The 14,207-nt window shown below is 43.7% G+C and overlaps 1 protein-coding gene across 1 annotated transcript in view; it reads left to right on the top strand.

The window, feature by feature from the left end:
• The first annotated feature begins 8,676 nt into the window (after window positions 1–8,676).
• Window positions 8,677–14,207, top strand: part of zgc:56622 (uncharacterized protein LOC326033 homolog) — a 47,634-nt gene continuing 42,103 nt past the window's right edge. The window contains exon 1 of the mRNA XM_034175676.1: window positions 8,677–8,807. Within this exon, the coding sequence (XP_034031567.1) occupies window positions 8,727–8,807 (81 nt within the window). The 5' untranslated portion in view covers window positions 8,677–8,726. The remainder of the gene's footprint in view (window positions 8,808–14,207) is intronic.

Here is a 14,207-nt window from a genome sequence, read left to right as displayed (position 1 = left end):
ATGGAATGCAAGTATAGAGCTGGAATGAAGGCATAAGGCACAGCAAACTGGTGACAAGCTAACACACTCAGTGAGCTTATATAACCTTATATAACCTATAACTTATATAACCCCAGGTGATAATCAGCAAATCAGGAACAGGTGTACCTGGAAAGCACCAGAACAAGGGTATGGCCAGAGAGAGGGAAACACCCACCACCAAGAACCAAGAGACAGACAAGAGAAGTAGCGACACACAGACCCAAGCAGAAAAAACCCAGCAAGAGAATAAATGAACAAAAACCAAAGAACTAAAAAAAAAAATAAATAAACAAACAGATCTGAGAAAAGAAATGAAAACAGATAAACAAACTCAAACCCTGACAGTACCCCCTCCTGCTACGGCCGATCCCGGATGGCCCAGGCGAATCAGGATGGGAAAAGTGAAACTCACGAATCAAAGCTGGGTCCAGAATAAAGCGGGAGGGAATCCATGACTGCTCCTCAGGGCCATAGCCCTCCCAGTCTACGAGATGCTGAAAGCCACGTCCACGGCGGTGAGAGTCCAAGAGTCGCCACACAAAAAACACTGGGCCACCATCCACACACCAGGCTGCAGGTGGGGGAATGGCTGGAGGGCACAAGATCTGACAGGCTTGACACGGCTGACATGGAATGTAGGATGGATGCGCATGGACCTTGGAAGACGGAGAAGAACAGACACAGGATTAACAATCTTGGAAACCAGGAAAGGGCCAACCAACCTGGAAGCTAGTTTCTTGGGCAGTCCTTTGAGCGGTGACGAGATGACGAGTCAAGAGCCAACCCTTCTGACCAGTTGTGTACAGAGGTGTAGGAGTACGTTTTCGGTCCGCAGCAGACTTGTAGGCTAGAGAGCATCGTAGCAGAGTTCTCCTTGCCTGCTCCCAGATTTGTCAGGATTGGAGAATAAGGCTGAGCTCTGATGGTACGGAAGAGGTGGAAACTGTGGGAGGAAAAAGAGAGGGTTGATGACCAAAGACAACACGAAAGGGCGAGTAACCAGTGGAAGCAGACGTAGGTGGTTATGAGCAAGTTCAATCCATGAGAGTTGTGATGACCACACATGTCAACCTATATGGATTGTCCGCAAATTATATGGATTTTTCAGTTTCAGAATCATACAGACGTACAAATAAAGTCTTACAGATATTCAGGGTTTGGTCTGCAGCGGGTCTGTAATCAACCATTTCTGCAGCGTGACTCCACTTTGAAGCATGAGCCATTGAAGCAATGCATCGATCCACTAGTTCGTTGGTTCTTTGATTCACTGCTCTTCAGAAACAAGTCCGCTTCTTAACCCCTCTCAAAGCCATTAAAATACTGTGAGTCACTTTTGTGTGTACTAAAGTCACTAACTGGGACTCTTGTCTTGTTGTAGTCAATCAATCAATCAATCAACTTTTTTCTTATATAGCGCCAAATCACAACAAACAGTTGCCCCAAGGCGCTCTATATTGTAAGGCAAGGCCATACAATAATTATGAAAAACCCCAACGGTCAAAACGACCCCCTATGAGCAAGCACTTGGCTACAGTGGGAAGGAAAAACTCCCTTTTAACAGGAAGAAACCTCCAGCAGAACCAGGCTCAGGGAGGGGCAGTCTTCTGCTGAGACTGGTTGGGGCTGAGGGAGAGAACCAGGAAAAAGACATGCTGTGAAGAGGGGCAGAGATCGATCACTAATGATTAAATGCAGAGTGGTGCATACAGAGCAAAAAGAGAAAGAAACAGTGCATCATGGGAACCCCCCACAGTCTACGTCTAAAGCAGCATAACCAAGGGATGGTTCAGGGTCACCTGATCCAGCCCTAACTATAAGCCTTAGCGAAAAGGAAAGTTTTAAGCCTAATCTTAAAAGTAGAGAGGGTGTCTGTCTCCCTGATCTGATTTGGGAGCTGGTTCCACAGGAGAGGAGCCTGAAAGCTGAAGGCTCTGCCTCCCATTCTACTCTTACAAACCCTAGGAACTACAAGTAAGCCTGCAGTCTGAGAGCGACTGCAGGCTTACTTACTTCTAGTCAAGAAACAAGAATCATCCTCCGTTCCGTTGGCACAGCTCCAAACGCTGCACGGCGCTCTGCCGAAACAGAGTCCGCTCGGAATCAATAGCTTCAAAACGAATCGCCGCTTTAAATAACATGGCACCTCTTACAAACGTTGTATTACAGACAAGAAACTACAATCCACTAAAACATTTTTTTTTTCCTCCCAAAATGAGATGTTCTGTATTCTTTATAAATTACATCCTGACGTGCAGCGCAGCTCAGAGGTATGGAAAGACATTTATGCCAATAATGTCTGAAAGGAAATGCTTTTGACAAAAACTACAGATTTTGTTTATTCCTATTTATGTCCAGAGATTAAGGATCCACCATGGAGAGTTTATTATGTCCAAAGTTTAAGGATCCAGTGACCAATTTCATATTTATTTACTTTAAGACTCAATAAAATGTTGTTCAATTTCAATTTAATCAGATTATAAAGTGCCAAATCACAACAAAATCCGTTTCAAAGCGCCTCACATAGAACAGTTCAACATAAAAAAAATTAAAATAAATAAATAAAAATTAAAAAATTCAAATACATAATTAAAAACAGAAGTAAAAGAATAAAACAGATACAAAATAAAAACTATTCATAAGAAAGAGAATAAAAATAGGCTTTAAGTCTTGATTTAAAAGTGTCCACGGACTCCGACTGTGTCACGGTCACAGGAAGACCGTTCCACAGAGCGGGTGCACGATAAGAAAAAGCTGTTTGACCCGTTGACATAGAAAACCTGTAAAGCTTACTTTTAGTGCACAAAAAAATCACAAGAGGTATTGATAAGGGAATCGATAAGGAATCGGATCGATAAGCGGAATCAATAATGGTATCGATATCGATACCCATCCCTAATAAACACAGGGGCGAAGTCGAGGATCATCGACATGCCTGTCTGCAACATCAGCACTGGCGAGGCAATTTTCAGTACACTTGAAGTTCTGAAGTATGTTTTATTTTGTTCTTTATATTCAATTTATTTTCCATGATTTTATTAATGTATTTCCACTAGTGACACACAGCTCTTGTTTCTGTAAAAAATAACTAAATTTGACACATTCAGTTCTATAAAATTCAGCTTGATGCATGAATACTAGATCTCTATTGTTTGAAATTCAAATGGAGGAAATACTAATGATCCTGACTTTAATGTCATTGTGGCAACTCATAATATGTGGACAAAAACCCAGTTATGTGATACCACTATGAGGTTGTGTGTACTGTAATAAAACCAATTTTGGTGCGATTTAGAGGTTATAAGGATTTTGTGCTGATTTTATGGATTTTCTCACTTGGTTATACGAGGTCTGTTAGAAAAGTAACGGACCTTTTTATTTTTTACAAAAACTATATGGATTTGAATCATGTGTGATTGCATCAGCCAAGCTTGAACCTTCGTGCGCATGCGTGAGTTTTTTCACACCTGTCGGTTGCATCATTCGCCTGTGAGCACGCCTTGTGGGAGGAGTGGTCCAGCCCCCTCGTCGGATTTTCACTGGAAAATTCAGATGGCTTTCCTTGAAGATCTTATGGGGATCACACAGATTAAGGACAATTACAACTGGATTAAAGATGGCCCACAGCAGCAGATGGCGCGCCGCGCACCGAGCGGCGATCAACAGGCTCAAACGACCAGATCATTTCCAAAGTGAACGCTTTGTTGATCTGGGACGTCATCTGACTACCAGAGAAATGTCAAGACAGCTGGACATAGCTCTTTTTCGGCACATTCCACTGTTACAGGAGATTTTGTAATGGAAAGAGGAGTGGAGAAATTCGCGCGTCGGGACGGAGCTGAGGAAGCTTCTGCGATTAGAACTGAAACGTCCTCGCGTCAAGCAATCCAGTCCAGTCGAAGATTCAAGCTTCTCTACTGTCATAACCTCCGTGGTTTCTTTAGCTGAGGGCAGTTTCGGCAAAGGAATAAAATGAGCCAACCGATCAACAACAGCAAGTACAGCAGTATTGCCTTTAGAGGGGGCAGACCAGTGACAAAATCAACTGTAATATGAGACCAGGGGCGAGTGGGCACAGGCAACTAGATGACCTGCAGGAGGACACTTAGAGGATCTGTGCATGGCACAGGTTTGACAAGCGTTCATATCTTCTGTAACATCTTTTGACAACCCAGGCCACCAAAATCTTTGTTGAATAACAAACATAGTCTTTCTAATACCTGGGTGACAGGAGAAGTGACTGTCTTGAGCCCACCTGATCACATCCCCCTGAGAGCAGCTGGAACAAAAAGTTTATCAGTAGGACCACCCGGGGGAACAGGAGTATTACCTAATGCGGACCGGACTTTGTATTTGATTTCCCAGGTTAATGCAGAGACGAAACAAGATGCTAGTAGGATGGTACCCAGATCGGACGGAGTGTCTACTGGTTCAACCTGGTGAGATAACGCATCTGGTTTCCCATTTTTAGAGCAAACGATAAGAGAGAAGAAAATTTAAACAACTGAAGAAGATTGCCCACCTTGCCTGACGAAAGTTTAGGCGCTTAGTAGTTCGCAGATATTCCACGTTTTTGTGGTCTGTGAAAACTAAAAACAGCATCTGTGCCCCCTCCAACCAGTGGCGCCACTCTTCCAAGACCACTTTCACTGCTAACAGTTCATGTTTCCAGATGTTGTAGTTGCGCTCAGCTGCAGTCAATTTTTTTGAGATAGGCGCACAGATGTAACCTATTATCAGAGGGGTTTCACTGTGAGAGGACTGCACCTATACCAACATCAGAAGCATCAACCTCCACCACAAATTTTCGAGCGGGGTCAGGGAGGAGCAACATGGGGGCCACAGTGAAGCCTTTTTTAGGACTATGGTTGGGTATCGAGAACCAGTTCTTTTCGAGTATCGTTAAGAAGTGATTTGATCCAACGATGCTTAATGATTCCCTTATCGGTCATTCAGAGCAGCCGTTGTTTTGTAAAAGAATAAAACAGATAAAAAATAAAAACTATTCATAAGAAAGAGAATAAAAATGGGCTTTAAGTCTTGACTTGAAAATGTCCACGGACTCCGACTGTCTCACGGTCACAGGAAGACCATTCCACAGAGCGGGTGTATGATAAGAAAAAGCTTGTTGACCTGTTGACATAGAAAACCTGTAAAGCCTACTTTTAGTACACAAAAAATTCACAAGAGGTATTGATAACGGAATCGATGAGGAATCAGTTCTGTTGGACCTCAGTGCTGCTTTTGATACTGTTGACCATAAAATTTTATTACAGAGATTAGAGCATGCCATAGGTATTAAAGGCACTGCGCTGCGGTGGTTTGAATCATATTTGTCTAATAGATTACAGTTTGTTCATGTAAATGGGGAATCTTCTTCACAGACTAAAGTTAATTATGGAGTTCCACAAGGTTCTGTGCTAGGACCAATTTTATTCACTTTATACATGCTTCCCTTAGGCAGTATTATTAGACGGTATTGCTTAAGTTTTCATTGTTACGCAGATGATACCCAGCTTTATCTATCCATGAAGCCAGAGGACACACACCAATTAGCTAAACTGCAGGATTGTCTTACAGACATAAAGACATGGATGACCTCTAATTTCCTGCTTTTAAACTCAGATAAAACTGAAGTTATTGTACTTGGCCCCACAAATCTTAGAAACATGGTGTCTAACTAGATCCTTACTCTGGATGGCATTACCCTGACCTCTAGTAATACTGTGAGAAATCTTGGAGTCATTTTTGATCAGGATATGTCATTCAAAGCGCATATTAAACAAATATGTAGGACTGCCTTTTTGCATTTACGTAATATCTCTAAAATCAGAAAGGTCTTGTCTCAGAGTGATGCTGAAAAACTAATTCATGCATTTATTTCCTCTAGGCTGGACTATTGTAATTCATTATTATCAGGTTGTCCTAAAAGTTCCCTAAAAAGCCTTCAGTTAATTCAAAATGCTGCAGCTAGAGTACTGACGGGGACTAGCAGGAGAGAGCATATCTCACCCGTGTTGGCCTCTCTTCATTGGCTTCCTGTTAATTCTAGAATAGAATTTAAAATTCTTCTTCTTACTTATAAGGTTTTGAATAATCAGGTCCCATCTTATCTTAGGGACCTCGTAGTACCATATCACCCCAATAGAGCGCTTCGCTCTCAGACTGCAGGCTTACTTGTAGTTCCTAGGGTTTGTAAGAGTAGAATGGGAGGCAGAGCCTTCAGCTTTCAGGCTCCTCTCCTGTGGAACCAGCTCCCAATTCAGATCAGGGAGACAGACACCCTCTCTACTTTTAAGATTAGGCTTAAAACTTTCCTTTTTGCTAAAGCTTATAATTTGGGCTGGATCAGGTGACCCTGAACCATCCCTTAGTTATGCTGCTATAGACTTAGACTGCTGGGGGGTTCCCATGATGCACTGTTTCTTTCTCTTTTTGCTCTGTATGCATCACTCTGCATTTAATCATTAGTGATCGATCTCTGCCCCCCTCCACAGCATGTCTTTTTCCTGGTTCTCTCCCTCAGCCCCAACCAGTCTCAGCAGAAGACTGCCCCTCCCTGAGCCTGGTTCTGCTGGAGGTTTCTTCCTGTTAAAGGGGAGTTTTTCCTTCCCACTGTAGCCAAGTGCTTGCTCACAGGGGGTCGTTCTGACCGTTGGGGTTTTTCATAATTATTGTATGGCCTTGCCTTACAATATAGAGCGCCTTGGGGCAACTGTCTGTTGTGATCTGGCGCTATATAAAAAAAAAGTTGATTGATTGATAAGCGGAATCGATAATGGTATCGATATCAATACCCATCCCTAATAAACACGGGGCGAAGTCAAGGATCATCGACATGCCAGTCTGCAACATCGGCACTGACGAGGCAATTTTCAGTACACTTGATGAAGTTCTGAGGTATGTTTTGATATGATAAAAAATAAAACCTGTTCATAAGAGAATAAAAATAGGCTTTAAGTCTTGTCTTAAAAATGTCCATTTTTAAGACATAGACCATTTTTTATATTGTTCACAGTGTGCATTTTTGTTTATTGTTACAACCTTTATTTTGTACATTCTTTTGTACAAGACCCCGAACTACCTTAATAAAGTGTCAGAATAGTTGTTTATTATTGTTTGCTGCATGTTTTGAATAAATGTGTGTGGACATTATTTTACGCTTTATTTTTTCCTTTCTTATTTCTGATTGTAAACCTTTATTACACTTATAAAACACCACTATAGTATATATATTCTGAAAGTACAGGTTGTCCTGAAAAAAAGAGACAGACTACTTGATTGTGGGATGCAGGGTGAGCTTTTAACAGCAATAATAAAACATTTATGCCAGGCGAGTGAACTGCCCAAAAAATGCCCTCGAACTCCAGGGGGTTAACAAACAGGACTTTTTACAGGCAGGCCCCCAAGAAACAATTTCACCCTTAGACCAATTGAAATTGGGACGGTGTTGTGTCTAAGGTGCAGGGACCTTAGAGGACAAAATCAGGGCAAGAGAGGACAAAATCAAATTAGCATCAGAACCGGAATCAACAAAAGCTGACAAGGAAGCTGACGAATTTTCAAAAGATAATTTAGCCAAAATTATGTTTTGTGCTGAGGAAGGAACAATAGAGCCCTGACTCACCCGTAAGTCAGATTTTGGCCACACGGCCTGACAATTGATTATCAAATGTCCAGAGTGTCCACAGTAAATACAGAGCCCGTCTTCACGACGGCATCGTCTCTTGGCTGTCGACAGACACGTGTGACCCAGCTGCATGTGCTCCTCCATGCTCCGATGCGGTGAGACAGCTTCAACGTGGCTGGAAGAGGATGTACGGACAGGAGGCGTGGTGGAGCATCAGTCAGGTAACCAGGCTGCTCAGAGGAGATGTTCCTGAAGACACTGGTCGGTCCGGATGGCGAGCGAGATGAGCTCGTCCAGGTCCTTGGGAAGATCAACGGCTATGAGCTGGTCCTGAATACCTTCGGCCAACCCTTGGAAGAAGACATCATGGAGCGCCGCGGGATTCCAATCATATTTGGACGCCCCAGAGATCTGTGTTGACACACCTGTTGTGACACAGCCAGAAGAGAGGCACAGGTGGAGGACTGACGACCCCATTCTGCTGTTGTCCACGCCGCAGCACGACCAGTCAGGTGAGTGTGCACTTGGCTGGATGTGTGTGTGTGTGTGTGTGTGTGTGTGTGTGTGTGTGTGTGTGTGTGTGTGTGTGTGTGTGTGTGTGTGTGTGTGTGTGTGTGTGTGTGTGTGTTCTTTAGGAGTTGCTGCCTCTGCTCCCCCCCTCCCCCCCATCTCCACAAACTAGTTACTCGTTGAAAGCAGTCTGCTGTAGAATGATTAACTAGTTGCCAGTAGAGTGAAGCAGGAAGTGCAGCACTGCAGAGGAACAGTAAAGGGGAAGGACGTGTGTGTGTGTGTGTGTGTGTGTGTGTGTGTGTGTGTGTGTGTGTGTGTGTGTGTGTGTGTGTGTGTGTGTGTGTGTGTGTGTGTGTGTGTGCGCAGAAGGGCAGTAAAGGGGAAGGACGTGTGTGTGTGTGTGTGTGTGTGTGTGTGTGTGTGTGTGTGTGTGTGTGTGTGTGTGTGTGTGTGTGTGTGTGTGTGTGTGTGTGTGTGTGTGTGCGCAGAAGGACAGTAAAGGGGAAGGACGTGTGTGTGCAGAGGAAACGTGGTGCTGCTGTGTGTGTGTTTGTTTCGCGGTGTCATGGAGGAGCCGTGTGTGAGCAGGACCTTGACCCTGATGGACGGGACCCTGATGCCCGCTCTGGGTCTGGGCACGTGGAAGGTACAAATGCTTTACTTTTTCTACTGTTAGTTTTTGTTTCTTCATAACTTATCATTTTGTAAATGCACGTCACATGGATGAGTAGGTGTGTGAGCTGTGTACGGACAGGTCAAAGGTTGATAATGCTGGGCTGTGATTGGCTGATGGTACACAGGTTACAATATTAAGGTGGAAGCCTCGCCTGCTGCTGACACACAAATCCCTAAACAGATCAACACTGACACAGTTTGTGTGTGTGTGTGTGTGTGTGTGTGTGTGTGTGTGTGTGTGTGTGTGTGTGTGTGTGTGTGTGTGTGTGTGTGTGTGTGTGTGTGTGCCAACAGTAAAAGGAGGAGGTGGATAGGGGCGTGGTCACGTGTCACGTGGTTCATGTGCCTCTTGAGTTCTGTTCACCTGTTGACTCCTGGTGCCACCTTCTAGGTTTTGGCTGCTTTTCGAGGAGGACTTTGTGTAAACTTCTATTTCTTGTTGGGGGAGGTTGGGGGAGGGGGTGTGCAGGAACTGTCTTGGCACGGTGGCTGAGTGGTTAGCACTGTTCCTCCCACTTCCAAAGACATGCAGGTTGGCTGAATTGATGACTCTAAATTGACAGCAGGTGTGAATGTGAATGTGTGTGTGTCGGCCCTGGTGTCCCGTCCAGGGTGAACCCCACCTCTCACCCTGTGACTGCTGCGATAGGCTCCGCCCACTTGATCCTTAACTGGAATAAGTGAGAATCAAAAATGAATGAATCCGTCTATGTCTGTGCTCTGCTCTGTGCTTGTGTCTGTTACAGAACTGCACTCACAGAGGGTGCAACAATTTACCCAAAATGACTCCAACGACAAACCCAGACGACCCAGACCGACCCAAACTGACTCCAGCGACAAACCCAGACTGACCCAAACTGACTCCAGCAACAGACCCAGACTGACCCAGACCGACCTAAACTGACTCCAGCGACAGACCCAGACTGACATAAACTGTTTGTCCAGCCTGGATGTGTCCTTCTTTCATGTGCTGCACCCCACTCCCCCCAGCACACCACGGTGTAAAAGAGGACGCTGGCTACTGCAGACTGGTAGAACATCCACAGGAGTTTCCTGCAGATGTTAAATGACTGCAGCCTCCTCAGAAAGTCCAGCCTGCTCTGTCCCTTCCTGTCCAGGTGGTTGGTGTGGGTTGTCCAGTCCAGTTTGCTGTCCAGCCACAGCCTGAGGTGCTTGTAGGAATCCACAGCCTCCACCTCAGCTCTCTCGATCAGAACTGGTCGTGGTTTTGGTCTGGACTTCCCAAAGTCGATGACCAGCTCCTTTGTCTTTGAGGTGTTGAGCTGTAGATGGTTTGTGTGGCACCAGACAGCAAAGTCCTTCACTAGGCTCCTGGATTCCTCCTCTCTGTCATCCCTGATGCATCCAACAGTGGCTGTGTCATCGGCAAATGTCTGGATGTGACACAGCTCACAGTTGTACTAGAAGTCAGAGGTTTACAGGGTGAAGAGAAGAGGGGCCAGAACCGTGCCCTGGGGTGCTCCGGTGTTGCTGGTCACATTGTCAGACGTGGTGTCCCTCAGCCTGACATACTGTGGCCTGACACACAGCGCTCTGCCTGCCCTGGAAAGCACCGTACACACAGACGGGCGGCCGTCCCCTCAGTGTGGATCAGTAAAGTTATGTGCATTATTATTATTATTATTATTATTATTATTATTATTATTATTATAAGGAGATATGAAGATATTATATGTAGTTAGCAAAGTAGCAAATCCACCATGAGACATACTGCCACAACAGGGTCATGGTTAGGGGTCAGAGTTAGGACCAGGACTGGGGTCAGTGTTGGGCTCAGGATTGGTGTAAGGGGCAGTATTACCAGTAAAGATGAGGGTCACGGTCAGTACTAAGGTTTAGGGTCAATACTGAGGGTCAGAATTAGATTACACTAGATAGATATTTATTGGTCCCTTGGGAAGACTCCCTCAGGGAAACTGAGGTTCCAGCAGCATTGTATAGCAGCACACAGGGTAAGCAGCACACAGAGCACCAAAAGTAAAAGTAAAAAAATGAAAACCGTTTGCATATTTAAATATAAATATACTGATGAGCTGAGCTGCAGGCCACGCCCTCTCTGCCTGTGTGCTTCAGGTCTGGGTGTGTCTTCCAGCCTGAAGCCAGCTGGTTGCACCAGGTGATCAACAGAGTTTGGAGGTAGTCACTCAAAGGACAGTGGAGAATAAGCAGTGAGAGAAATGGATGGAGAGTCCCTCAGAAAAAAGGAGGTTGCTGGACTGAAGCTTGTTTCAAGTAAGGAAAAGGAGTAATGTTACCACAGGTAGTACATGGAATAAACCAGAAATAGAATAACGTTTAACAATATTTATTCTTCACATAGGCAAGGAAGCTCACGGTAAGTTACACTTCATCTTGATCTGCCCAATCCAAAACCATGCACTGAAAACGTGGATTCACAGCAAAACAAAGGCAAACGCAGGTAAACCCACAGTAACATGCATCAAGACTGACTTTAACCCAAAAACACTGCAGGCAGATCAGAACGAAAATGGTCAGAATCTGAATCGTGTAGCAGACGAATGGGGAAGTGACAAAACAAATAACACACACAAAAAAAATTAAGAAAGCTGAGTTAGTCCGTTCATACAAACACTATGTCACGGCGAAACAGATGTCCAACCCTGAACGGACTAACTCGAACCAAAACACCAAACTTAAAGAACACAAGAAGACAGCAGGCAGCGGTACAAATTAAAACTGAAATAACAACATTACAATCAGTAAAACTACAGCTTTAATTACACATTAAAATATTAAATACTGCATACCTGTGTCATCGTTCTCCCGCGTCCAGTCACACATACACACAATCCCGCCAGTCTTCCTCAACAGTAAAAGACCCTGTCACACAAAATGTATTTAAAACCCGGATCACACCGTAAAAAACACACAAGAAGTTAAAATCATATTTACCGAACTGCCCAGGCAAACTTTTCCACATGTGGGCCCAACAAAAACACCACAGGAAATCTGCTACTCCCAGGGGGAGGGCGACACCTAGTGGTGCCCTGTGTTACAGTAAGTTAAAATGTCTTAATATCACGTGGGTTTAAAAGTGCAACCCCTGGCAATAATTATGGACTCACCGGCCTCGGAGGATGTTCATTCAGTTGTTTAATTTTGTAGAAAAAAAAGCAGATCACAGACATGACACAAAACTAAAGTCATTTCAAATGGCAACATTCTGGCTTTAAGAAACACTATAAGAAATCAGGAAAAAAATTGTGGCAGTCAGTAACAGTTACTTTTTTAGACCAAGCAGAGGGAAAAAAATATGGAATCACTCAATTCTGAGGAAAAAATTATGGAATCACCCTGTAAATTTTCATCCCCAAAACTAACACCTGCATCATATCAGATCTGCTCGTTAGTCTGCATCTAAAAAGGAGTGATCACACCTTGGAGAGCTGTTGCACCAAGTGGACTGACATGAATCATGGCTCCAACACGAGAGATGTCAATTGAAACAAAGGAGAGGATTATCAAACTCTTAAAAGAGAGTAAATCATCATGCAATGTTGCAAAAGATGTTGGTTGTTCACAGTCAGCTGTGTCTAAACTCTGGACCAAATACAAACAACATGGGAAGGTTGTTAAAGGCAAACATACTGGTAGACCAAGGAAGACATCAAAGCGTCAAGACAGAAAACTTAAAGCAATATGTCTCAAAAATCGAAAATGCACAACAAAACAAATGAGGAACGAATGGGAGGAAACTGGAGTCAACGTCTGTGACTGAACTGTAAGAAACTGCCTAAAGGAAATGGGATTTACATACAGAAAAGCTAAACGAAAGCCATCATTAACACCTAAACAGAAAAAAAACAAGGTTACAATGGGCTAAGGAAAAGCAATCATGGACTGTGGATGACTGGATGAAAGTCATATTCAGTGATGAATCTCGAATCTGCATTGGGCAAGGCGATGATGCTGGAACTTTTGTTTGGTGCTGTTCCAATGAGATTTATAAAGATGACTGCCTGAAAAGAACATGTAAATTTCCACAGTCATTGATGATATGGGGCTGCATGTCAGGTAAAGGCACTGGGGAGATGGCTGTCATTACATCATCAATAAATGCACAAGTTTACGTTGATATTTTGGACACTTTTCTTATCCCATCAATTGAAAGGATGTTTGGGGATGATGAAAACATTTTTCAAGATGATAATGCATCTTGCCATCGAGCAAAAACTGTGAAAACATTCCTTGCAAAAAGACACATAGGGTCAATGTCATGGCCTGCAAATAGTCCGGATCTTAATCCAATTGAAAATCTTTGGTGGAAGTTGAAGAAAATGGTCCATGACAAGGCTCCAACCTGCAAAGCTGATCTGGCAACAGCAATCAGAGAAAGTTGGAGCCAGATTGATGAAGAGTACTGTTTGTCACTCATTAAGTCCATGCCTCAGAGACTGCAAGCTATTATAAAAGCCAGAGGTGGTGCAACAAAATACTAGTGATGTGTTGGAGCGTTCTTTTGTTTTTCATGATTCCATAATTTTTTTCCTCAGAATTGAGTGAGTCCATATTTTTTTCCTCTGCTTGATCTAAAAAAGTAACCGTTACTGACTGCCACAATTTTTTTCCTGATTTCTTATAGTGTTTCTTAAAGCCAGAAAGTTGCCATTTGAAATGACTTTAGTTTTGTGTCATGTCTGTGATCTGCTTTTTTTCTACAAAATTAAACAACTGAATGAACATCCTCCGAGGCCGGTGATTCCATCATTATTGCCAGGGGTTGTATAGTTAAAATGTAGTGTACGAGTATTTTAAGAGTTTAAAAGTTTAGAGGATAAACTTTCTTGTTGACGTGCGTTTTTCTGTCATGGTGACCCGCGACATTTCTCTGGTGAGGAACGTTAATCTGTCCCACTTCTCCCTCATGTCAGCTATGTCCCTTGTGTCTTATGTCCTTTGTGCATTATGTCCCTTGTGTGTTATGTCCTTTGTGTGTTTTGTCACTTGTCTTATGTCCTTCGTGTGTTATGTCCTTCACGCATTATGTCCCTTGTGTCTTATGTCCTTCGTGTGTTATGTCCTTCATGCATTATGTCCCTTGTGTCTTATGTCCTTTGTGCATTATGTCCCTTGTGTGTTATGTCCTTCGTGTGTTATGTCCCTTGTGTCTTATGTCCCTCGTGTGTTATGTCCTTCATGCATTATGTCCCTTGTGTCTTATGTCCTTTGTGTGTTATGTCCTTTGTGTGTTATGTCCCAACCAGTCCCAGCAGAAGACTGCCCCTCCCTGAGCCTGGTTCTGCTGGAGGTTTCTTCCTGTTAAAAGGGAGTTTTTCCTTCCCACTGTTGCCAAGTGCTTGTTCACAGGGGGTCGTTTTGACCGTTGGTG

The sequence above is a fragment of the Thalassophryne amazonica genome, chromosome 8, assembly GCF_902500255.1.
Source record: "Thalassophryne amazonica chromosome 8, fThaAma1.1, whole genome shotgun sequence".
NCBI lineage: Eukaryota > Metazoa > Chordata > Actinopteri > Batrachoidiformes > Batrachoididae > Thalassophryne > Thalassophryne amazonica.
This window is presented reverse-complemented; position numbering and strand designations above follow the sequence as displayed.